The sequence below is a fragment of the Dreissena polymorpha genome, chromosome 12 (genome assembly GCF_020536995.1).
Source record: "Dreissena polymorpha isolate Duluth1 chromosome 12, UMN_Dpol_1.0, whole genome shotgun sequence".
NCBI classification, from domain to species: Eukaryota; Metazoa; Mollusca; class Bivalvia; order Myida; family Dreissenidae; genus Dreissena; species Dreissena polymorpha.
The window spans coordinates 37,505,946-37,533,690 of record NC_068366.1 but is presented as its reverse complement, the minus strand read 5'-3'; the positions used below and the strand labels follow the sequence as shown (position 1 = coordinate 37,533,690).

Genomic DNA, 27,745 nt, shown 5'->3' with positions numbered 1-27,745 from the left:
ATATATGTAGCCCAAATTGCTTATTTTATTAATACTTCTGCAATATTGAAGATAGCAACTTGATATTTGGCATGCATGTGCATCTCATGGAGCTGCACATTTTGAGTGGTGAAAGGTCAAGGTCATCCTTCAAGGTCAGAGATCAAATATATGTGGCCCAAATCACTTATTTTATGAATACTTTTGCAATATTGAAGATAGCAACTTGATATTTGGCATGCTTGTGTATCTCATGGAGCTGCACATTTTGAGTGGTGAAAGGTCAAGGTCATCCTTCACAAGGTCAAGGTCATCCTTCAAGGTCAAACATCATATAGGGGGACATTGTGTTTCACAAACACATCTTGTTTTTTTTATTCAGATGACTTGTTTAATAAATTCAATACAAAACGACTGCTCATGCAAGATCCTACATATATTAGAAATAAATTAACTTATTAAAACAGGCTCTTAATCATCCTAACAATCTGTGAAATTGTTAACAGTTTGTATCACATACATAATCTATTGATATATGTATTTAAATAAAAAGCCATATATGAAGGCACTTCTTGAACATGAGCTATTTCTTTAATTTATTTCCCTGAAGTAGAAAATAAAATGCTTTGATAATGTTTGGGAATAAACAATAATGTTTACAAGCATAATTTGCGTGAAAACCAACAATATCAGCAAAAAGCAGTGAAGAGTTCCATTTACAATTATAATCAAATAAAATGCAACATGAGATATAGAAGCACTCTAGGAGGTTCCTTTGGAGACAGATAAATGATGTTAAAATGTGTGATTGTTTGTTGATGTGAGAATTTGTGATCAAATCTTACAGATTCTTATAATTTGAATGTTTAGTAAAGGTATTGAAATAAAATGTCTCTTTGACAGTAAGTTACTCTTGATTAAAAAGGTTGAAAAAGATTTAAGAATAATAATATCTATGAAATGATTAACTGGTAAAGAAATAAGGGGAACATAAGATGTATTTTTTCATGAAGCATTAACATAAATATACTTTGTTTCATAAGGAGAATTAAATACATTTTTTTTTACAATTACTTTTCCTGCCAACGAATTTGTTGAGTCTCAAATAAAAAAATACCCATTATTAGAAATCTGGGAATTAACTGAAGGTCATAATTACTTAATACAACAAAAGCAATTACTTTAGCAAAGAATTTCACATTTTTATCTTACTGGGAGCATAATCTTCCATATTAAATAACTTATAAAATCAGATTCTTCACTGCATCTGCAACATATCTCCCTTCGCGAATTCTCTCAACAAATATGGAATACAATAATGCAGTGTGCGTAATGGTGGCATTATTATTTCTAACGGCATCATTGAATCCCTTGAGAATGGTAGATGGCATATTATGACAGGTCACATGACTTCTGTCTAGATATTCTGTAGACACATCACACAATAAGTAGAGGATATTTGTTGATTTTGGTGTATGTTCTTATTTTATTTCATGAGTTTTTATAGAAAATTTGAACCTTTTCCTAGCCTAATCCTCAATTGTAACACAAATTTAATGATTTAGTGAAAGCAAAACATTTTATTTTTTATGCAAAAATACAAAAAAGTTACATAGTATGCAAAAAAAAGTTAAACGTCGTATATTTGACATCATCAGAATGTGCCCTAAAAGAGGTCAATTTCCTATTTATACAATTTTTCATTTTCAAAAAGTCTCTTGTATGAAAATCCAGTCTTTGTCGAAAGAAAAAAATACATAAAAGTTGAAAGTGTTTTCCCTTATTAGCCATTTCTTTATGCACATTCATTAATCCTGGTTTTCACAGAATGGGGATCTTATATTTAAATACAATCATGTATAGAAGCAAACTAAAACTATTAACACAGAAATGTATTCATACTTTCAAACATCTGCAAACGGTGAAATTCCTTTGCAAGATTAATTAATTACTGAAGCTTTTTTTCTGGTCCAAGTTTCTCTCTTAAGTGAATTGAAAAAAAACACATTTGTAAAGAACTTGTTATCCCATCACGCTTTCAAATAAAGCATCAGTTTATAGTTGATTGTCCTACAATGTTATATTGGTGTTTCAGACTAATTTTTGTCATTGGTTTGGTTGTAACCAATAAGAAGCTTTCCCTGGATTTCTGTCTCTGTAATTGATAGACGATATGGTGATAAAAAAGCGATTTTCCTATTCTAATTGCACTCATCCACTATCCATCCATTATTCATTGAAAAAAAGATAAATCACAGTTTCAATCAGTAAAAAATTCATTGCAATTATTGAAAACGTATACTGTGTAATTATCAAAGCCTTAAGGACCTTCTTTTGTAGTCATAACGTCATTTTTCCAGCAAAATTGTTCTGTTAAACTCTTATAAAATATTAATAAATATTAAATATTAATGGACAGTGTGAAAAGCATTACATAAATACAGTCCAACCCCATGCTCTTAAGCAGCCAGTCAAGGGAAACGGCCAAATTGGCTGCTTACGCGGGGTGTCCTCTTAAGAGGGGGTTGGGTCATAGGGAGTCTAGAGTTGATGAGTGCATGGCCAACTGTTCAATTTTTGTATAAACAAAATGGTAAATAAGTGTACATGTACTAAACAATGTATGGACTTAAAATAATTTTATTTCTTCCTTTCTAAGATCAGCTATAAAACAACATTTTCATTCAAACACATTTTCTATTCATCTTTCTAATCATCATGAATATCATCATCATCAGAATCAAGTCAATGAAAAAGAATCATTCTCATTATCATTTTGAGCTAACCTGAGCACAACGTGCTCATGGTGAGCTTTTGTGATCGCCTTTTATCCGTCGTGCGTCGTCAGTCGTCCGTCGTGGGTCGTCAACATTTTGCCTTGTGAACACTCCAGAGGCCACATTTATTGTCTGATGTTCATGAAACTTGGTCAGAACATTTGTCCCATTGATACCTCAACTGAGTTCGAAACTGGGTCATGCTGGGTCAAAAACTAGGTCACTAGGTCAAAAAAATAAAAACCTTGTGAACACTGTAGAAGTCACATTTGATGCCCAATCTTCAGGTAACTTTGTCAAAATGTTTGTCTAAATGATATGTTGGTTGAGTTCAAAAATGGTTCCTGTCCATTGAAAAACATGGCCACCAGGGGGCGGGGCAGTATTTCTTTATATGGCTATTGAGAAACCTTGTTAACACTCTAGAAGTCACAATTTTTGGCCAATCATCATGAAACTTGGTCAAAACTTTGGTTTCATTGATATCTCGGAGGAGTTTGAAAATGGTCCAGATCGGTTAAAAAACATGGCCGCCAGTGGGCGGGGCATTTTTCTCTATATGTAAATAGTGAAAACATATGAACACTCTAGAAGTCACATTTTTGGCCCAATTTTCATGAAATTTGGTCAGAACATTTGTTTCCTTGATATGAGAGTTAAGTTCGAAAATGGTTCCAATCAGTTGAATAACATGGCTGCGGGGGGGGGGGGGGGGGGGGGGGGGGGGGGGGGCAGTAGTTGTCTTATATTTATATAGTAAAAAAAGCTTGTGAACACTCTAGAAATCACATTTTTTGCCCATTCATCATGAAACTTGGTACAAAGATTGGTTTTATATATATCACATAATTAATGCCATAATTATTGCCCTTAGATTGTCCAAATTTTCGTTATATTATACTAGAGGTAACAATTTTGTTTCAGATTTTATGAATCTTGGTCATAATATTTATTTTTGTAAGCAAAGTTTTATGTTTGGTAAGGGGGGGTCAACTCAAAATATAGGTCACTAGGTCAAATCTTACAAAAACAAAAACACTCCATATGCCAGAGTTTTGGTTCAATAATGATGAAACTTGACCAGGATGTTTGTCTGAGTTTGATGTATGGTAAAGATTGAATGAACCGACTCCTCTCAGGTGAGCGAACTAGGGCCATCTTGGCCCTCTTGTTTTAGGTATGTGCACAGCATTTAAATCCAATAAATTTGAAAAAGAAAATGAAAAAGAAGGAAGCCATTTTTTATTTGAATGTTATTGTTTTTCCCCACAATATTATACCCTACTGTACTAGGGTTACACAATTTATTTTGGGGGCACTTCTTGATTTACAATAGTATGTCGGCAAGGTCTTTCCCGATATATTTATGATTATTTTTCTTGCTCTTCAAATGTGTTAATAAAATTTGAAAGAAAAAATGTAAAATCATAGTAAAACACCTTAATTGTTGCAACAAATCGCTGAGCAGAAACTTTTAATTAGCCGACAATTATCATAAAGGTTTGATTGAAGCCCGATAACCTGATAATCTGCCGCTAATTAATTTCAATTTGCAAACTGGCTGTCAAAATGTTAATCACATGTCATGCTTTAGTACTACAGAGCCTAAACCGCAGACTGGAAGTACGCATTGATTTTTTTGCCGTTACATTGGTGTAATTTTGCAAATGTACATGACCGACTTACTCCCGCATAACCACTCATATGGGGGAAATTTAACATTTGGGATGCAAAATTGCTGGCCGGAGAAACTGGGTGACCGCTAATGAGGGGTGCATTATATAGTGTTTATCGATGGTCGCGGCACAGACCGGCCGCCTACACAAGGTGAACAACAATGAAGGGTGACCGGTAGTAGGGGTTGGACATGTATTCCCTTGTGATCATAGAAAATAAAAATTTTCCCAAATGGCGCAAATAATTTTCTCAGTTCAGTCATCAAATTAAAATCGAAATTACCAAATTCAACAAATATTGTTTATTTCTGCTTGTTTCTGCTGGCTTGTACTGCTTGTTTGCATGGCTGAACTCTGGATGTATGTTGTAAAGTACTTTGTGAAAGAATGTGAATAGATAGACTAAATATTGGTTGTTTAGTTATCTATGCTATCATTTACACTGCTTACATGTTTGTTATTTGTTCACAATTAGTAAAGGTAACTCAAACTAACTTACAAATCCATTGTAACAATTCTGAGTGAACAGTTCTCCAATCCTCCCTATTAACCCTTTTCATGCTGGGAAATTTGTCGTCTGCTAAAATGTTGTCTGCTGAATTTCTAAAATTAGCATTTTCTCTGATTTTTTTTTCAACGAATACTATCAGAATAGCAAACAGTTTGGTCTCATCTGGATCCAAATTGTTTGCAAAGGCCTTCAAAATTTGGTTCCAGCACTGAAAGGGTTAAATTGTTTTCACCATATATGACTATGTATTGAAATGTTCATATAAGACTGATTGTAAAATAAAAAGTTGCGATGCAGGGTTAACTCTGACAACATTTTTAATTCCCCCTTGTTTAAATTACACAGTTTTCATAATATTTCCAGATGCACTTAAATTGAACATATGAGTACAATAGTATAAGTGTCATCAGTATTTCTCAAATTCAGTAGCAATTCTTTAATGTTTTGTTTGTATTATCCATCTGACTTTGTTATCAAAATTCAGGCGCATCAAATATAACAAGGAAAAATGAGTCCCTTATGTTTTCCATGATAAATAAAAAATCCAAATGTAATACTTGACGAAAACCAATCAAGTTTTATTTTATGTTTTAATTTGTGAAATTGTAGTATTTGTGCATGACTTACTGATGAAAAAAGGATTTTGCGCTCTCAAAGTGGTCATATTTTCACAATAATTTACCAACTTTTTTTCACAGATAAATCAAATGAATGGAAAACATTGAATACATTTATTTTGTGAATGTTTATTTCCCACTGTTTTAAAATTATATTTATGGTGTATGTTTTCATCAAAATGCAATACCTCCAAGGTATTTTTATCACAATGCACATAAAACAGAAACCAAAATGGTCTCTGAATAAGGGATCTAGCTAGAGATCTCTAGAGATCAGAGTGTTGCTATAGAGATCACCATTCCCTCTTACTTAGCATCATATCAAAAATAAGGCATGCTCTTGGAACACTGGGCTTTATGCATGTGCTTAAAGTGTCGTCCTAGCTTAGCATGTGCACTTTTGTTTGAAAGAGCTTTCTCTTATCCCTTCCCCACTTAGATACCTATTTTGACACATTTGTAGTCCCTTAGAAAGTAAAATTTTATTAAAGACCTTTCTTACAAGATTCAAGTTTTAAAGGCTTCATTTCCAGCCCTTAAATACTGATGAGCAGCAAACAGCATAAAACCTTAACAGACTGTGAGTTGCTCGCAGGCTGTTCTTGTTTTATGCTGTTTGCACAAAGCCAATTTTACTTCGCTTCTGAGAGGGAAAGGGTTAACTAAAAAATTCCATAAATTCCAAAAGTGAATTTAGCCCTGTTTTTTGCAAGCCTAGCTCAAATAGAATAGAACTTCTAGGGCCTCCTCTGATTCTAGGAACCTGCCAGTCAGCCCAAAAATGTGATTGGTCCAAAGATGAAGGCTTCAGTCCATTAACCTTTAGTGGCTAAATATAATACTTGGTTACTCTCGCTGATCAGTACCATTTCTTGTTTTATACTGCAGTGATGATACATGTATATCAGACATAAATATGAAGCAAAAAAGAATTCTGACAGAGAAGCAAATTGACAAATTGACATTGTGACAAACTGAAATTATTAGCGCTGTAAAATTTGCAACAAAGATTATAAACTTACTTCAATGTAGAACTCAGTGTACAGTAAGACAAAAAATGCCCAGGACTGGTGGGAAATAAACTATTTTATTGGTGCAGTAATACACTTTTTTTTACTTAACACAAAAAAAATTATAATAACAGACCTTTCACCCCGTTTTCCCAGAGCCAGGCTCATTTATAATGTAAGAATGTTTTCTAGGGTGGTGGAGCTGACAGGGGATGTCACTCCGGACATGCGGGCCATAGCGAAGGCAGACCTGATCGTGACTACACCAGAGAAGTGGGACGGTGTGTCCCGTAGTTGGCAGACCCGCAGCTATGTCAAGGCTGTGTCCTTGATTGTCATTGATGAGATACATCTGCTGGGTACGTACCAGTTAACCCTTTGCATGCTGGGAAATTTGTCGTCTGCAAAAATGTTGTCTGCTGAATTTCTAAAATTAGCATTTTCTTTGATTTTTTTCAAAGAATACTATCAGAATAGCAAACAGTTTGGATCCAGATGAGACGCCATGTTCTGTGGCATCTCATCTGGATCCAAACTGTTTGCAAAGGCCTTCAAAATTCGGTTCGGGCACTGGAAGAGTTTAAATTATTCACCTCTTGTTGAGAGGTTAATTTGTGTCAATTTGTGGTAGGATTGTAGGTTTGTCGGTCAGTTTGTCAACGTAGGTTTGTTTATCAAATTATTTTTACATTGCACATCCATTTAAATTGAAACTTAAGATGTGTTATCCCCAGATTACCGCCTCTGAATTTCAGGCAACGATAGAGGCCCAGTTCTTGAGGTGATAGTATCTAGGACCAACTTCATCTCGTCTCACACCGAGAGAAAGGTGCGCGTTGTTGGTCTGTCCACTGCGCTGGCTAATGCACGAGATCTCGCAGACTGGCTTGGGATTGTTCAGGTACAGGGTACCAATTTTGGATGCCCAATTTAAGATTGTATGTTTGCATATTGTAAAATTTGATATTTAAATTGATGACAGATAATGGTTGTGGATTAAACCACACAGATCAGACATTGATGTGATAATATAGAGTATAGATTCACTTAATTAGTTGTTTGCTCAGGAAATACTCACAAGTACCCTGGGTAATCTTTATTATACTACAATGTACCCATGGCACTGAATAGAGGGTTAAATGCACCGGCCCATATTCTGGAGTTCTTTTTGGTATATTTTCCGTACCTGAGGTATTTTGTAGTAGACTTAAGAGTACTTGGGGCATTTTAAAGTAGTACCTGAACCGACTGAGCCATGCATACAGATAAAGTTTTCATCTTGTACCCATTTAGTCTAAAATCCATACCTGTCCAAGTAAACTTTATGTGTTTAGATTTATACCTACGCATCATCCATTCAGTTTGATCTTCAAATCATACATGCATACACATTACCTATAAAATATGCAGGGTTTTGTCACAGATGATGTCTTAAATCATGCCCACATTATTATGGACTCGTGCCTGCAAACTTTGTTTGAAAATTATGCATCTTTGCCTATAAATAATGCATTCCGGTTGCAATTTATGCAGAGTTCATTCTCAGTCTACTTTCCTTACATGCCTACTGTAACCACAAATTATGCATGAAGTTTTTTTTACACAATTTAGGCATTTGATTTTACACACAAATTATGCAGAAAGATTTTACCTACAAAATATGAATTATGATTTACCTAAAACTTATGCTCCATGGTAAACATTTTCAACTCCCAGGTTCATGCACATTTTGCATTACAAAAGGTACCCACAAACAATGCCTAAATTACTTTTATCAGGTTGGTCTGTACAACTTCCGTCCGTCTGTACGCCCGGTTCCCCTGGATGTGCACATCAGTGGGTTTCCAGGGCAACACTACTGTCCAAGGATGGCAACCATGAACAAGCCAACTTTCCAAGGTACATAACTCATGTAGTTTTGAAGTTAAGGGTTTGACTTCATTATTTTTTAATTTCAATTACCCAAGGAATGCTTTTGTCCTTGGCCAGTATTCCCCAACCTTTTCTTAAGTTTAAAGAATGAAGAAAGTACTAAAAACCAAGAAAATGTGTTCAGTGTTGAATATATGCATACTTTAAATTTGGCTAATATCATTGATATTTTGTTCTAAATGAAGAATTGTCTTGTTAAAACTTTTTTAATTTTGTGTCAGATTGACTCCTAAAGCTAAACAGTTTCAAGAATTTTCTTTATTTAACCCTTTCCCCTATAAGAATCAAAGTGAAAATGGCTTTTGCAACCAGCATAAAACCAGAACAGCCTGCGAGTAACTCGCAGTCTGTTCAGGTTTTATGCTGTTTGCTGCTCATCTGTATCTAAGGTTTGGATATGAAGCTTTAAAACTTGAATCTAGTAAGAAAGGTCCGTAATTAAATTTTACTTTCTAAGGGACTAATTATGCATCAAAATACGTTTCTAAGAGGTAAAGGGATGAAGACTTAAGTCTAAGAATGGCTGGTGAATGCAGGCCCAGGGCTTGCCATGTAACCAAAATGTCAAAAGAACTTCTTAAAGAAAAGTAGAGAATTTTGGCTTGTTATTAGGTCGTCATTTATATTTTTTATATATTTTAAGCTATCAAGACTCATTCGCCAACTAAGCCAGTTCTAGTGTTTGTATCGTCACGGCGACAGACCAGGCTTACTGCCCTTGACCTGATAGCGTTCCTGGCAGGGGAAGAAGACCCAAAACAGTGGCTACACATGCCAGAGACTGAGGTAAGATGGGGTTAATTTGACAAGGATAGAGAATAATAATATGATTAATGCATACATTCAATCTTGAATAACTTAAACACAAAATAAGTCTAGTTTATCTGTAAGGGTAGACCCTTATCATATTTGAGTGTTTATTTTCTATGTTTGTATCATGTTTGTCACCTTATGATGATCATCTTGATAGGTATTCTGACAAGCCATGGGCTCATTGACAGATTGTTTAAATTTTGAACAATGTTATTAAATGCTTTTAGCAACAAATATGTACTATTAGTATCGTCTGAAATAATAAATATATATAATTAAGGTTGAACCTAAAATAGCAAGAATACAAATAAATGAAAAATATTGTACATTGCCTCAACTGGGATTTGCATTTTGGACCTCTGTAAGCAAACTACTACTTGTTACTACTGTACCATTAATGATAATGATTAGCGCTCATTGTAAACATTGTATTACTAATTCACGTATTTTACAACTTATCTATGAAAAGCATGACAAACACTTTATTATTATTAATGATTTTAATTAAGGACTTTCCATAAACAAGCCAAGACTCCTAATATTTGTCTAAGTGTGCAGTGTTATTTTGCTTGTTTTAATATAATGCATACATTCTTTTTTTTAATATATGAATTTTCGTAAATGGCATTATTGTCATATCGTTCCACGCCAATTTTGCGAGATAAGAACGACTTTTGAAGACTGGAGAAACTTTATCTGCATATTGCATACATAGGTAAGTGTTTCATTCTCTGTATTAAATACATTTTATATGATTTGCTTAATCTTTGTACGATGCTCAAGGATTAAACTAAGAGGCCAATATTTGTCCCTTTATGGAACCCCTAACCAAATTAAAAAAAAAAAAAAATCATGTAAGTATTGTGAACTGAATTCATTTTTTTCAAAGCTGATTTGGTATTTTAATTATTTGGAGCACATTTACACTTTTTTGGTCTAGAACCAGTGCTTGGTGTCTTTGAACGCTCCAACAGGGGGGATCGAACCATGACCTCCCATGGTCGCTAGGCTTAAGCCTAGACTGGTAAATATCTGTCTTGCAAAAGTACATGGAAAGTATTTGCCAATAGGTGTATAAAGAATATCATTTTATTTGATCTTAATTCATTACACTCTCTGACTATTTTTTTTTCAAAAACTTTTAAATAAAAAATGAAAGTGTTGGCCTAATCTCCACAAGTCTTTTTTATGTACTTGCATGACTTGTTGGGTTTAATGATATTTTATCTAATCCCTCGATATAAAGTATAAGGGTTGTGTAAAAATTTTCCATTTTAGCCCTACTCAATTCATGATTGGAATCTGGATTATGTAATTATTTTTAAATAATATATAAGAAATTGTGTTTCCCTTTCTAGAAAAAAGCAGGTATGAATCTAAAGTTTAAACAATTGAAACAATGATGACTTTTTATTTAGATAATAGAAGAAAAGTAGCAACCCATTAGCAGCTTTAACAGCTGATGAGTTGTTGATATATTACAAATTTAAAATTCCTATGAATTTTCATTCATGAAAAGAACTTGTATTCTATATTGGAATATTGTTTGATTCTACAGTTAGACAATATTAAAATGTGATGATCTATTGTGCACCTTTGGATTTCCAGGGCCAATATAATATGATTGAGTGTAAAATGCTTATTTCAGCCCTCTTGTTCATGGTATTACCCATATGTTGTACCCACATTGATTAAATTGTCTTATCAACAACATCCACAAGCCCTGCAATGATCGATGTTGCACTTGGCTTTCAGAATTACTTGCAATAAACTGAAAGGTGTTTTTTTCTTAAGCCAAGGTTTTTAGGGCTTAATGTTAATTTCAATAAGGATTTAATAATAATAGTATTATTAAAAGGTTATGAAAATCATACACAAATATCCTGCTTTGGTTGGTCCCAGTGATGTGAAACTTACACTTTGCATTTTATGTACATTGAAGGCAAATGTTCAAGTGTTATTGAATAAAATATTTTTCAGGATGTAACACATGCGATGCGTACCTCTTTTCTGTGAGATGCTTTAATGTTATTTATTTGATTAAAAGGTCTTTTTCTTCTTATCAGCACTTTTTAATACCGGTCTCAGTCAATTGAATGATGTAATGCACCAAAAGAGAAACAACTCATGAAACGTTTCTTTTGTCGACACTTCTGTTGGTCTGTACATAAAGCAATACACAATGAATGACGTATGTTCCCCACTTAGTACTTAATCTGATTAATTGTCTGAGCATTCACATAAGAATGTTATCTATTTTAGTGTTTGTGCAATTCTAATCTGAAGAAAAAATGCACCATATAGCCTTACAATTATGTTTTAATCCGTCGGCATGTTTTAAAATTATGTTTGCAGTTATCAGCTTTACTTTGTAGTGGTTGTATTTTGTAATGTTGATGTCACTGGGGAATGTTGAAACTGAAGAAAATATTGTATTATTTAATATTTGAAGTTATGTTATTTCTAAAAAAAAATATGAAACCTTTTTGTTCATGTTTATTTGTTGTAGATTCCAGCTTATTTTGAAAGTATAGATTGCTTTTGTCAATGTGTATACTGATTGATGCGCTTGAGCAAAAAATGTTGGTACAATATCTGATATTGAAATTAACTCATCTGCTTCTGTCCATATGAAGTTTGGGGCTGCCTAGTTGGCAAGTATTATGTCAAAGGGCTCTCAGTGTATACTTAATTACTTATAGATGCTACTACATTGTTGAATTGGAAATCTGATCTTAAATTAAAGTAATCAACTCCAGCTTTGCCTTACTGTTTCAAATATCAATCCATTCTTTTGGTTAAAATGTATATTTATAACCTATTTAGTAAAATGCTTCATTTTTGATAATTATGAATGATTACAAATACTGAATATTAGGCTACAGAAAACTTCCCACACACTATAAAATGTGTTACTGTTTAAGGTCATTTACATGTAAAAATAAATGTTGAACTAGATGAAACAAGTGAATTTTTCTTATGTATTTACTTTTTTACAAATTATTTAACAGAAATCTTAAGAATTCATTAAGAAAACTAGATATAAAATTCTGAAATAAAAAAAAAGTAAGTGCAACTTCTAATATTCCTGATCTTTGCAAAATACTGCCCTGGATGCTTTCTCATGTTGTTTGTCAAACATCAAAGCTGTTTCATCGAATGTCTTCTCAAATGCGCATACAGCAGCAAGGATTCCTTTTTTGTAAGTCTCAATTGTTTAGAATTTCTCCCAATCCAGGCTTGACATGCACACGACCGGATGCAAACAAACAGTAGCATCCGTTGGATGGTGCAGTTGAAGGTGTAAATATGAGACATTATGGCTTTTTAATGTGGTAATTTGTTGCCAAAGTTTGCACATGCACATATATGATCTAATACTGCACTCTAGGGTAGTATTACATGGGATAAGTGAATCATGCTTTTTTGGCGTGAGGTGGATTTTGTCGGACTTAAGTGAGTTTTGTCGTCGTCATACCCTGGACGCGATTGAGGACACTACAGGTTTCCATAGCAACCCATCAATATTTATATGTGGACTGCTATTGCTTATCTGGGATGACTCTTTCAACCTAAAATGGATTTTTGCGTTGATGAGACTTCCTTTAAATTGAACATTCAGTAAAAAGAGGAAAGTCTTGTCCATGTTTAGCCTAGCTGATGGACTGCACAGGCTTATCTGGGATGGCAATGAACACACATGCATTAAGCCCAGTTTTCCCAGTACAAGGCCCAATTCTTAAACACAAAAAGGGTTTTAAAATATTGATTGGCAAAATAGATCAGTCTGAATCAAGAAAACAAAATTGAGCCCTTGTTTGAGCTGATGAGTAGAACCTCATGATTTTGATATATCAATTTAAACGTAACAGATTCTTTAACACTTTTCCACTCAGAGGCAAAGTGAAAATGGCTATGTGCAGACAGCATAAAACCAGAACAGCCTGCGAGTAACTCTCACAATCTATTCAGGTTTTATGCTTTTTGCTGCTCATCTGTATCAAGGGTTGGAAATGAAGCCTTTAAAACTTAAATCTAGTAAGAAAGGTTTTTAATTAAATTTTACTTTCTAAGGGACTACCATTGGGTCAAAAAACTTTTTTAAGTGGTGAAGGATTAAATGTCATTTAAATGCAAACTAAACTTCAATTATATCTCATTTTCTTTGTTCATTATAAATCTATACTAATTTGTTTCATCAAAGAATGCAGCCAATGTTATGTTTTATTTGCCATGAATGAAAATCAATGTAATTAATTTTGAAAGTTGACTATATCAGGTGGAATTTAGTTAATGGAAAAGCTTGTACTTAATTTGTGAAATAATATTCCTATGGTGTTTTTGGATAATTTGTTTGATAAATGTTATTAGTTTATGCTTTACAGTTCTTTATAGAGAAATATCAGATAATTAAAACTGTTTCAAACAGAGAAAATTGACAGTGAAAATTATCAATAATTTTCACTGTTTTATTGTGAAGTGAGGTCATTTTTGTGCCAAATGATGTCATTATTCCAGCAAAATTCTCCAGCCAGCGTAACTCTTTTATAATGTAAATAAATGGTCAAAAAAGCTGAAAATAAAATAAAATTGTTGGATTTGGTGAAATATAGATTTTAATTCACTTGTGATCATAGACAGGGTTGCCACTCAACTTGAAAAGTCAGGGAATTAAAAAAAAATGGTCAGTGAAAAATGATAGAAAAGTAAGTGAAAAGTCAAGGAAAAGCAAAATTTTGGGTCGATGCATAAGTTATTTAGTGGCTATGGCAGTCATCAGGTATCATTTGTTTTTAAAGATTCAACAGTATATTTTTTATTTGAAATGTTTTGACTTTACTATGTACATTAAACATTAACATGTGTAAAGCATGTTCAAAAATGTGAATTTATCTTTGATTAATTATTTTTCATCCTTTAAGGTTGAAAGGCTTTGCAACCCTCAGGGCTGATTAATTCTTTATTTTATTCTTTGCAGGATCATTAGAGATGACAGCATGAAAGAGCTATACTAACTTTGCTTATTTCTTTCAGTTATCAAGAAGACCTGCTTCTGCTCCAACTGCATGATTTTCATATATTAACCTACCATATATCACAGATCACATATTGATTTTGTCTTCTTATTTCATATTTAATATAATGTACACATAGATAGACATATTACCAGCATGAGTTAACAAACATTTATTGTTGGCTCAAAGACCCAGGGTTGGCAAAATCTCTAAAACTGAATACAAAGCATGCTGTCTTAAATGTGGTGGTTCCTTTACACTAGGAAACATGGGAAAACATAGTTTAGTGCACAAGAAGTATACTGCATTGTTATTTGTTAAATATGTTATGTTAAAGAATAAAAGAAACATTAAATGGGTGGATTTGGTTGGCTGTATGGGGAGGAGGAGGCTGAATATGTCCCGAAATTAGTCAGTGAAAACCAAGATTTGGTCAGGGAAAAGTCAGTGAAAAGTCAGGGAATTTTATGTCATCAGGTTCGTGGCAACCCTGATAGAAAAAATATATTTGCACTCTAAAATATGAATTTTTATGATCACTTTTGAATTAAAATTGATATTCCACTGAATCCAACAATATGTGCTATCTATCAAGCTAGAATTGTGTATTTGGGTAATAACTACCAGTTTCAATTAATAGTGTGTGACTTAATGTTTAATTTATTTATTTTGTCATTTTTTTTCAGTGCAAAACTTTATATTTTGCTTAGAATATTACATACATACGTAGACAATATGGTAATATATACAAAGCTTTTCATAAAGTATTCGAATTTCATGAGCAAAGTATTTCATGTGCAGCTATTTGATGGGTACATAAAAATAATTGTCGTACATTCAACAAACATTCATATACAAATCTAACAAAACAAACAAGCTTTAATTGGTTAACAATGTTAATTGAATTCTGATACCCTCTATGGGTTTTCATTGTCCCTACAATTTTGTATGTGAATTTATTGTTTAAAAATCTCATAGTGTGATCTTTAAATGAAACTATGTTTCTCTGGGAAACATTTGTATTGTGTTTGCATTGAATAGCACATAAATCATTGTCTAACAAACAAATACAGGAATGTCCTGGATCGTTATTCATATTATTCATACATGTCAAAATTCCAGATTTCCACGGAACAGTACAACTTTTGGGATGTTGTCCTGATCTGAGACTATTTGTAACTGTAACATTCTTGTTCTAGAAGTGAACCATAAACCTGCAATTCAAGCTGCGGCATACATGCCATAAATTTTCAGACCAATTCCGGGACATTAAGCTCAATTTTTCGGGACTTTTGCCGATTTTCCGGGATATGTATGCATATAGCGATATATATAGACATATATGCTTTTTTGATACGAATTTTTTTCACATCGTAAATTGCTAAGTACGAAAGACTATACGAAATACACAAGATCTATTTATGTCAATTTAAGCATTACTACTTCCGTTACTAGATACAAGCCACATGTTTTTCGTGTTAAAAAAGTGCACCAAATTGCTTTTGTGTACATGTCACATATCTGCAGGAAACGCGTGGACATATCCAGGGCTTCGTAAAAACTTCGTAGCGCATTTGTTACTTTTTAAAGATGTGATGTAATTAAACGTCCAATCGGGGCTTTTTTTTTCCACTGAACATGCGTACATTTCCTGACGTGATGTTCATGTTTTTATACAACACAAAATAAACCCACATTTTCATTGCGACGTTCTACATGTCTGCATAATTTTCGCGCACTTTTTATTAAGACAAAGGATAAAGCACCGTTTATTTGAGGCAAGAATTTGTTAATGTCGTGTAAGCATTAAAATTTGGAAGCGTATGTCGGATTACAAATTGAATAATGTTCATTTGATATTGAACGAAACATTTACAGTTGTGCGTAAATAAATTCAACAAACTGCCATAAAATCACACGCTTATGAAAATTACGTCACTTGTCGGCTGCGTGATCTTACTGCAGGTACACTGCTTACGAGTTTTGTCGCTCATTCAAAGCAGCGCCAACAAACTGTCATAAAATCAGTATATTAAAGCCATTATCAACCACATTAAACAATGCCGCCTATTCGGCTTGACTGCGAATGTGAGACAATCGATATGATAACAGGACCCCTGTTAATTGATCTTCTTTGACACGTAGCGTAGTCACCTATTCGGGTAGGCATTGCCATTGAGACGCTGCGGGTTAGTGGGAACACATTGATTCAAGGTGCAGTTAAGCCTAAGATAAGGTACATGTATATATGGATTTTGTAAAATCCGGGATATTTGTCAGATTTCTGGGACTGTGGGACACGTTCTTCATTTCCCGGACAATCCGGGACGTATGGCATGTATGGCTGCAGTATCCAACCAAAATGGTCAAAGTCGATGGTCAAATTTGTTACATTTTCTTGAAATTTTCTGAAATGTTCCGACTTTGGCTTGAAAAAAAAATGTCATGAATAATTCTAATATCATTATTTTATAGTTTATTCATAATGAAACTGAGGCTTACATAATTGAAGGATGTTCACTGCTAACTTTGCCAAAGAATATCATATATGAGAACCTTATCCAAAAGAAAAGCTTTACAAGTCAATTTGTTTTCATTTTCTATGATTTTCTCTACCAACTTTCAATACAAAACCATGTTACCATGGGAATTAGCTGACAACTTCAACAGAACAAATCTTTGATCGTTCTTGACATTCTATGTTTGGAATTTCAGTTGTTTCTGCGGTATATCAACAGAAGCTAGATTATTCTAATCCCTTATGCACAACCTCTTATTTCTTCTTTCCCAGTCAATACATGGCCATGAATTTTTGTACTGAGATTGATATATGTTGATCACACAATTTGTCCATTAGTCCTTAATGGCAGAATCTAGATTGTAATGCAAATATTGTTAGGTTTAATAATTCATGTTCTATCAGTATTGTTTTTATTCATTCTCTAAGCCATTTTGATAAAAAAACAACAACAACATAATTGAATTAATTATACACAAAAACAAAATAGGTTTTAGTTTTCTGAAAACAGTGTATTGTCTGTGTCAGTAAATGTTATGTTAAGATTATTAACACTATTAACTATTTAAATAACATTTAGAATCCCTACTTGTCCTGTTCTCACACGAATCCCAAAATACCTGTTTTCACAAGAGACAAAAAGTATTAAACCTGAATGTATATTTTTGTCAATCCAATTTGCGTAAAACATATTTTTAAAAGTACCTGACTGTTTATACATCAAAACAGAAAACTGTGCAATAAAGACGCAAGAGTACAGATGTGAAGTATATTAGACCAATATTTCAGAGACAATTATGTACAACTTTTACATGCAGCTATTTTAAACATCCACTTAGAACCGCACCGTCTGCTGCAATAATTACGAGACTCAACCTGGGGAACGGGTTTAACCCTTTACCGCTTAGATACGTATTTTGAAGCATTTGTAGTCCCATAGATAGTTAAATTTTATTAAAGACCTTTTTACTAAATTCCAGTTTAAAGCTTCATTTCCAACCCTTTAATACTGATGAGCAGCAAACATTATAAAACCTGAACAGACTGCGAGTTACTCGCTGGCTGTTCTGGTTTTATACTGTTTGCACATAGCCATTTTCACTTTGCTTCTGAGTGGGAAAGGGTTAATACATGTGCTTAAAATGTCATCCCAGATTAGCCTGTGAAGTCCACACAGGCTTATTAGGTTCGACACTTTCCGTCTTTACGGAATTTTTTGCTCAAAGGAAGTCTGTTCTTAGCCAAAATCCAGTTGAGGAGGAAAGTTGCCATCATGGCAAATCTGGGAAGAAACCTGAAGAACTTGCATTAGGCCTGTATCCCAGAGTGCAGAACTTGCATTAGGCCTGTATCACAGAGTGCAGAACTTGCATTAGGCCTGTATCCCAGAGTGCAGAACTTGCATTAGGCCTGTATCACAGAGTGCAGAACTTGCATTAGGCCTGTATACCAGAGTGCAGAACTTGCATTAGATCTGTATCCCAGAGTGCAGAACTTGCATTAGATCTGTATCCCAGAGTGCAGAACTTGCATTAGATCTGTATCCCAGAGTGCAGAACTTGCATTAGGCCTGTATCCAAGAGTGCAGAACTTGCATTAGATCTGTATCCCAGAGTGCAGAACTTGCATTAGGCCTGTATCCCAGAGTGCAGAACTTGCATTAGGTCTGTATCCCAGAGTGCAGAACTTGCATTAGGCCTGTATCCCAGAGTGCAGAACTTGCATTAGGCCTGTATCCCAGAATGGCAAATCTGGGAAGACACCTGAAGAACTTGCATTAGGCCTGTATACCAGAGTGCAGAACTTGCATTAGGCCTGTATCCCAGAATGGCAAATCTGGGAAGACACCTGAAGAACTTGCATTAGGCCTGTATCCCAGAGTGCAGCATATATTGTTACTTTCTGTTGTTGGGCATTCAATCTTGTAGTTGTTGAAACTCGTTTTTGACTAAATTATTTTTAATGAGGTATAAATAAAATTTGCAACCATTGGAGTGTTGCATTGTCATTTAAACAAAAGAAAACTCAAACTACTTGGTCAAAAAAGAAAAATTCATGTGTCAAAAGTGCATTACTTTATAATGTTGTCAGTCCCTTGAAATTATTTCAGTTCCGAATAAGTTGCAGTCTGGAAATGTATAAGAATTAAAGCTATAAGAATTAGGGCTTGCAGCTAACAAAATTGTTGCATACAATCAGTCTGCTAGCTCAGCAATTTGTTTATGTTTGGTTGAAGTTTTCCCTGAGAATGCTCTTAATGATATCAAACGGATGTAGGAAAAACTGGAACTGTCAATCATTGGTAATTGTCCATTTGCTTTCTTTTCTGAAACATTGATTTTAACAGACTAGTGACATGAAATCAGAAATTCAGAACAGTTGCAGTGTGTTCAACCCTCTTTGCAGAGTTGTTATTAAATGGAATTCAGGTTAGTTTTGATGCAATTCTTGCCTGCACCAAAGCTTTGTATTCCAATACCAAAGTGTTTATTTTCTATTGAAGTACCATTGCTCTGTGTTTAAAATGTAAACCAGCAATTGACCTTCACTGACATTTGCTTAGTTATGGCTTCAGTAACCATAATAATAATAATGACAACATGCCAGACATTTGAAATAAATATGATAACAAATGACACTGTTTGACACTTTAAAATGCAATTTAAATCTGAGCCTGGTTTATGTTTTATAAATGTAATGACACCCATTTGCCATTTAATCATCCTTATTTTATGGGTCTATTGTACCCATTTGCCATTTGATCATCCTTATTTTATTGATCTATTCTATGTAGTGTTATTTTTGTAATGTGACAAGTGAGTACTATTTTAAAAGGCTTAAATGAGTCATTATGAAAATTCAGAAACAGGAGTTTGCATTTGTCTACATCTAAAGATTTGCACTTGAATGTATTATTGGTTCCATGGTAACAAAGAAACATTTTTGTCTTGCAAAGAATGGAGAGAAAAATATTTCCAAAGGGCAAGATGGACTTTCTTTGCATGTTTTTATCTGGTAAATGGAAGCTATTCTTCGCAAAAAAAAATAATTTCTTAGAATAATTTTGTTCAATGGCTTGAATTGGTCATTTTAATTAAGCAAACAGAATAATATTTTCCCTTGCTTTTTGTCAATAATAACTCCGATGCAAACAATTTTTTGTTGTTGGTGAATGTGTCTGATAATTATTTATTTACTTTGCATGGTTCTTTTGAAATGGTATTGTACTTGCTTGATATGATAACTGTAGCTTTATGCCTTGTGACATAAGTTGCAAGTCAGAACTAAATGGCATCATGCAAATATAATTTCATGTTGTTTTTACATTTTATTGATTCTACTATCCTAGTGAATTTAAGGGGGTACAAGCTTTTGCAACTTAGTTTAGGCATTGTCTGCTTTCCATCAATGCTTTGTTTTATTTTGGACCTTTATGACGCATATTTTACATGGCATGGAGTAGTTTGGTTTGTCATGCTTCCAACAGTCTTTTGTCTGTTTATGGGTCCAAAGTATAAAATGAGCATGACATAGGTCACATGCTTGGAATTAAGTCTTCCTGTGACCTATTGATGTTACTGGGGCCAGTAAGTAATGGGGCTCGTCATATGTCCCTTACTTGAAAAAGTCTTGCTGTGTTATTTTGACCTTTAATAGGGTACTACAATATTGGTCTTAAGGTACATTTGTCACTTGCTTTTAATTAAGTGTTCTTGTGACCTTCTGACCTAAAAAGGGCAATTATATTATAGTGCTTCTCACATTGTAGTTGCTGTCAAGTCTTTCTGTAACCCTTTGACCTTTAAAAAGGTCATTATATTATGGTGTGTTTTATATATCATTTGTTTGTAATTAAGTTTTCCTGTTAGCTTTGAACCTTTAAGAGGGCCTTTATTTTATTGTGCTCGTGATTTGCTTGTTGTAAAGTCTTCTTGTGACCTTTTGACCTTTTATCGGGACCAATAAATTATGGTGCAATTGTAATATATGCTTGAAATAAAGTCTTACAGTGATCTTTTTACCTTTGTTAGAGCCATAAAATAATCACATAATGGTGCATTTCATTTTGTTTTTTGGTTGTCTTCCTATGACCTTTGACAATAAACAGTGCCATTATATGATTGTTCTGCTCATATGTCACCTGCTTGTAATAGTCTTTAAGCATCCTTTTTCTCCTTTTATGGCCAATGAAATGCAGGTCATATGTTGCTTATTGGTAAGAAGTCTTCCAGTCACTTTTTGACCCTTTAAGGAGCAAATGCCATTTTCAAGGATATTGAAAAGGTTATTCCTGACCTTTCAGAGCCTCTGTTCAACAATTTAGAAAAATCTTTTTGGTAGCATGCATTTAATAAATTAATGGACAGTCATCATGCAACACTCACACAAATATTGTCTGGAAAGCAACATGGACAAGGGATACGCGTTACACTTGGGACATACTAATGAGGCATTGTAGAAGAATTCGATATTTGTGTTTTTATGGAGTGGCCGTCATTTGGAGTTATTGCTGCTATCCAGTCCCCCAGGCTTCTTGCAATGAATGGCAGACAATCCATAAGGTGGTGTGAAGCCTCCATGGATTACAGATGGCATGGATTGGCTAAAATTATTGGCAGGAAAATCCTTTAAATGGAGCTTTTGCTTTCTGGAAGGGAATGTTTCAGTTTTGTGATTTATAGGACAGTTTGGCTTTGCTAGGAAAGTTTTCATGTAACACTGGTGTTAATTTAAAATGCTTTGGAACATGATAAGACAGAAAGGAGATATGCTAAATGTCAACGTCAAATGGCTTCTATCATGCAATAATTAAAGTGCCATTTGTGTGGTTTTCATATTTATTTGTACTGAACAACTTTTTAAAATGTTGCGCTAGATGAGTAATAAAATGCATAACAGCAAAAGCAAAACAACAGGCAGGACATTTTTATGTCCCCTTTCGAAGAAAAGGGGGCATATAGTGATCGGACTGTCCGTCTGTCTGTCCGTCTGTCTGTCCATCTTTCCGTCACACTTTGCTTTAAGGTTTCAAAAAATGCTCATAACTTCTATGTCCCTTGAGATATAACCTTCATATTTGGTATGCATGTGTATATGGACAAGGCCTTTCCAAACGCATAAAAAAATTTACCCCTGTGACCTTGACCTTGAACTTAAGGTCCACATTTAGGTTTCGAAATCTGTGTTTAGGTTTCGAAAAATGCTCATAACTTCTATGTCCCTAGAGATATAACCTTCATATTTGGTATGCATGTGTATATGGACAAGGCCTTTCCATAGGCACAAAAAAAAAATTACCCCTGTGACCTCGACCTTGAACTTAGGGTCCGCGTTTAGGTTTCGAAATCTGCGTTTAGGTTTCAAAAAAAGCTCATAACTTCTATGTCCCTTGAGATATAACCTTCATATTTGGTATGCATGTGTATATGGACAAGGCCTTTCTATATGCACACAAATTTTGACCCCTGTGACCTTGACCTTGAATTTAGGGTCCACGTTTAGGTTTCAAAATCTGCGTTTAGGTTTCGAAAAATGCTCATAACTTCTATGTCCCTTGAGATGTAACCTTCATATTTGGTATGCATGTGTATATGGACAAGGCCTTTCCATACGCACAAAAATGTTGACCCCTGTGACCTTGACCTTGAAGATAGGGTCCACGTTTAGGTTTCGAAATCTGCGTTCAGGTTTCTTCATATTTGTTATGCATGTGTATATGGACAAGGCCTTTCCATACGCACACAAATTTTGACCCCTGTGACCTTGAACTTAGGGTCCATGTTTAGGTTTCGAAATCTGCGTTAAGGTTTCGAAAAAAGCTCATAACTTCTATCAAGCGTTTATAGGGGCCATAAGTCATCCTATGGTGACAGCTCTTGTTAACAAAGTAAAATCAATTGCAAAATGTTTTGGGTAATTTTTATTACAAAATATCACACTTCAAGCAAGTTATTTCATTATTATTTGACCAACCTTTCAATTAAAAAGTTGCAACAGACACAAAATCAGTTCCCAGATATCTAAAAGATTAATGTATGACCTGTTATTGAAGGTTGACACAGTCAATGTCAAATTTCCTGACAATTATCTATTAATGTCCCAACTCTTGCCTGAAAAATTATGGCATGAATTAGTCAAATAATTATAAAATAGTTTATGTAAACTTAAGAATAAGAATAAATAATTGATGAATGCACAAAACCAAATTTGCAAAAGAATATATTACATGGCCGTTTACATGGTATTACATCTCCCTGTAAAATATAAAATATAATATTTCAAAACAATCCGGCCTGGGCGCCACCTCGGAAGTTGCATTGGCTCATTTATTAATGCATCTTCAAAAAGAGGTGGCACCGGTGATTAAAGGCCGTGATATTTTCACCCATATCCAGAAGAAAAAGAAGTCACTTTGAATCCCTTTCCATAGGAATTGAACCTGACATTCTCAACAGTACAAATCTTTTATCAGTTTTGACATTCTATGTATGGAACTTCGGTTGTTCATGCCGTATAGCAATTATAATGGATGTGGAGATGTTAATCGAACAAAGATTATTCCATTCACTTATGTACGACCTCTAATTTTTACTTTCCCAGTCAATAACTGAGCATGGATTTTTGTACTGAGATTTATTTATGTTGATCTCATAATTTGTCCATTTGTCATAATGGCAGAATCTAGATTCTAATGTAAATATTGTTGTTAGGTCTTGTATTGCATGTGTTCTATCAGTATTGTTTTTATTCATTCTAGGTTTTTGTTTTCCAATAACAGTTTGTTAAGCAGATTATTGACTGTGTCAGTTAATGTAAGATTAATGTTTAAATGGCTTCATGCATTTGGCTGTAAAGTGTCGTCCCAGATTAGCCTGCGCATATCGCAGACCAAGACTCAAATTGACTTTCTGTTGCCAACATTTAGTCTTATTGATGCTATTTGGAACTCAGTGAAAACTTATTTGGACTGATATTTTAATGAGGTTCAAATTAAAATGACAGCAAACCTTTGGGTTATGCATTGTAATTCAAACAAAACAAAATGCAAATCTCTCTGTCAATATTGGAAAATTTCTGTCACAATAGTACATAACTTTGAAATGTTTTTTGTACTTTTGAATTATTTCAGGTCTTAAAAAGGTCTCTGTGCATTTTATTATGATGATACCAATGCTGCAGGAAATGAATTAGAATTAATGCATCAAGGATTTGTAGCATACAGACTTGTTAGCATACAGTCTGAAAGCTCTACAATTTGTTTATATTTGGTTTAAGTTTTCCCTGAGAATTCTCTTAATGATGTTTAAACGGATGTAGGAAATACTGGAACTGTCAATTATTTGTAATTTTCCATTTGTTTTCCTTTCTGAAACATTGATTTTAACAGACCAGCAACTGAAATCAGAAATACAGAGAAGTTGTGGTTTATGTACCATGTGTGTAAAGTTTGTACTGAATTCAGAGTAGTTGTGGTTTATGTAAACTATGTGTAAAGTTTGTACTGAATTCAGAGTAGTTGTGGTTTATGTACCCTATGTGTAAAGTTTGTACTGAATTCAGAGTAGTTGTGGTTTATGTTACCTATGTGTAAAGATTGTACTGAATTCAGAGTAGTTGTGGTTTATGTACCCTATGTGTAAAGTTTGTACTGAATTCAGAGTAGTTGTGGTTCATGTTACCTATGTGTAATGTTTGTACTGAATTCAGAGAAGTTGTGGTTTATGTACCCTATGTGTAAAGTTTGTACTGAATTCAGAGTAGTTGTGGTTTATGTTACCTATGTGTAAAGTTTGTACTGAATTCAGAGTAGTTGTGGTTTATGTACCCTATGTGTAAAGTTTGTCCTGAATTCAGAGTAGTTGTGGTTCATGTAACCTATGTGTAAAGTTTGTACTGAATTCAGAGTAGTTGTGGTTTATGTTACCTATGTGTAAAGTTTGTACTGAATTCAGAGTAGTTGTGGTTACTGTACCCTGTGTGTAAAGTTTGTACTGAATTCAGAGTAGTTGTGGTTTATGTACCCTGTGTGTAAAGTTTGTACTGAATTCAGAGTAGTTGTGGTTTATGTACCCTGTGTGTAAAGTTTGTACTGATTTCAGAGTAGTTGTGGTTTATGTACCCTGTGTGTAAAGTTTGTACTGAATTCAGAGTAGTTGTGGTTTATGTACCCTGTGTGTAAAGTTTGTACTGAATTCAGAGTAGTTGTGGTTTATGTTACCTATGTGTAAAGTTTGTACTGAATTCAGAGAAGTTGTGGTTCATGTAACCTATGTGTAAAGTTTGTACTGAATTCAGAGTAGTTGTGGTTCATGTAACCTATGTGTAAAGTTTGTACTGAATTCAGAGTAGTTGTGGTTTATGTTACCTAAGTGTAAAGTTTGTACTGAATTCAGAGTAGTTGTGGTTTATGTACCCTGTGTGTAAAGTTTGTACTGAATTCCGAGTAGTTGTGGTTTATGTACCCTGTGTGTAAAGTTTGTACTGAATTCAGAGTAGTTGTGGTTTATTTACCCTGTGTGTAAAGTTTGTACTGAATTCAGAGTAGTTGTGGTTTATGTACCCTGTGTGTAAAGTTTGTGCTGAATTCAGAGTAGTTGTGGTTTATGTACCCTGTGTGTAAAGTTTGTACTGAATTCAGAGTAGTTGTGGTTTATGTTACCTATGTGTAAAGTTTGTACTGAATTCAGAGTAGTTGTGGTTTATGTTACCTATGTGTAAAGTTTGTACTGAATTCAGAGTAGTTGTGGTTTATGTACCATGTGTGTAAAGTTTGTACTGAATTCAGAGAAGTTCTTCTTGCAATCCATGCCTTAGCCAAAGCTGTGTGTACCATTTTCAAAGTATGCATTATCCTTTTGCAATACTATTGGATGGTGTTTAAAAGGAGACGAGCCATTGGCCTGCATTGACATTTGCTGAGTTAGTTCTTCAATAACAAAATGCCATACCTTTACATGACATTATCTGACATTTAAAAGCAATTTAAATCTTAGCCTGATTTATTCATTATCAATGTAAAGTCATCCATTTGCTTTTTTTACTATCCAGATAAATTTATCTATTCTATAAAGGGTTACTTTTGAATGTGACAGATGATTCCACTGGATAAAGGCTATTTGAGTCATAACAATGACTTCAGAAACAGGGATAAACTGTTTTCTACATCTGAAAAATGACAATTGAATGTGTTAGTTGTTTCCATGGACACCCAGCAATTTTCTGTCTTGCAACGCATGGAAAGAAGAATGTTGCCTGTGGGCTAGATGAACTTCCTTTGTATGTCTTTTATCTGGTAAATGGTAGATGCTATTCCACTTTTTTTTCTTAGAATACTTTGTTTGAATGTTATTTAATTTACCTCAGCACAAAAGACCATTTCCCTTGCTATTTGTCATAAGAACTCTGATTCCAAGAATTATGTATTATCGATGAATGTGTCTGATAATTATTTATTCACTTTGCATTTCTCCTTTGAAATGGTATTGTACTTACTAATAATTCAAATATGGTAACTGTAGCAAAATTCCTAATGACTTAAGTTTCATGTCAGAAATCATTGGCATCTTGCAAATGTACTTTCATGTTGCTTTTTTAGCTCGACTATTATATACGAAATATATATAGTGGAGCTATCCTACTCACCCCAGCGTTGGCGTTGGCATAAGCGTTCAAATGTTAAAGTTTGCGTACTACCCCAAATATTTCCAATGTCCCTTGACATGTTGAAAATTGTAACATGAATTTGACATTTAAATCTGAAAACACCGATATCGCCTGTGCATGTTGGAGTTAAAGCCTAACATCGATGTGTTCCAAATATATATATTTTATTTATAAAAGTTTTATTTCTATAAGGTTTTTGCCAATTACCTTGTTGATAAAAAAGAAAAAAAAAGAATTTTCCGTCAATAAAATACAATTTCTTTACCCTTTAGCAGCTGAGAAATGGAGGGGGGGGGGCGCTATTATTTTGATCACTTCTTCATTTTATTTTACGCACAAGGCGCGTTTATTAGAGCGGGAGCGTTTATTAGGATAAAGATGGTATTAAGCAAGTGCATAATGATATCAATTTTAATATTACAAATTGAAATAACAATGAAAACCTACCTCACAAACTGCTGTTTGTCATCGATTGTATGTTCCAACTTCTCTTATTTTAAAACACAAAGGTTTACATTCAATAACAGCAAATTTTGAAAATCCAATTAGCCAGTAGGTCAATGAACAAAGGGCCTGCACGCGGGAGATATGCTGTGTAATACCATAGGCCTTAAATTGAATGCATGAGTCATACCCAGTGTCACTCTGTTAGTATATACGTACATGCCTCCGCAGTTTACTCAGTCTATTGCTAGCGCTCACCACATGCATGCGCACTATCAAGTTGCCTGATAATATATTTATTATGGATGTATAATAAACTTATAACCATACGTGTAGTTTACTAAGTACACCATAAACAACAAGATAACAAGTAAATCACGCTTGCAAACATTGGAAGATACACAAAAGAGTCAAAATGCAGATCTACTTATAAGAGTAATTTGTAAAAAAAAAAACAGCAACAAAAAAGTCAAATTATTTATGAAAACATATTTAATGTTCATATTTATATTGTGTTTTTTATACATTCTTATAACGTTCTGTGAACGTTAGGAATGTAACGTTGACATTTGGTTTCCCGATAACGTTCCAACAAAAACGAAGGAAGAGCGTTACATGAACGTTACACTTTTAAAGTTCACCAATTCATCCTAGGATCGTAAAAATATATCGTTTAAATGTGACTTTCATAACATTATATTTCATATAACTTAAATAAGTTACGAATACTGATAGTTTAATTTTTGTTAAAACGTTCTGAAAATGTTCTGGGAACCTTCCGTGTGATCAT

General features: G+C 34.0%; 1 protein-coding gene across 1 annotated transcript in view; it reads left to right on the top strand.

Annotated features, from left to right (window-relative positions):
* Window positions 1-27,745, top strand: part of LOC127852533 (activating signal cointegrator 1 complex subunit 3-like) — a 117,648-nt gene that overhangs the window by 34,533 nt on the left and 55,370 nt on the right. The window contains exons 27-30 of the mRNA XM_052386488.1: window positions 6,763-6,929; window positions 7,326-7,471; window positions 8,349-8,469; window positions 9,146-9,288. Coding sequence (XP_052242448.1) covers window positions 6,763-6,929; window positions 7,326-7,471; window positions 8,349-8,469; window positions 9,146-9,288 — 577 coding nt within the window. The remainder of the gene's footprint in view (window positions 1-6,762; window positions 6,930-7,325; window positions 7,472-8,348; window positions 8,470-9,145; window positions 9,289-27,745) is intronic.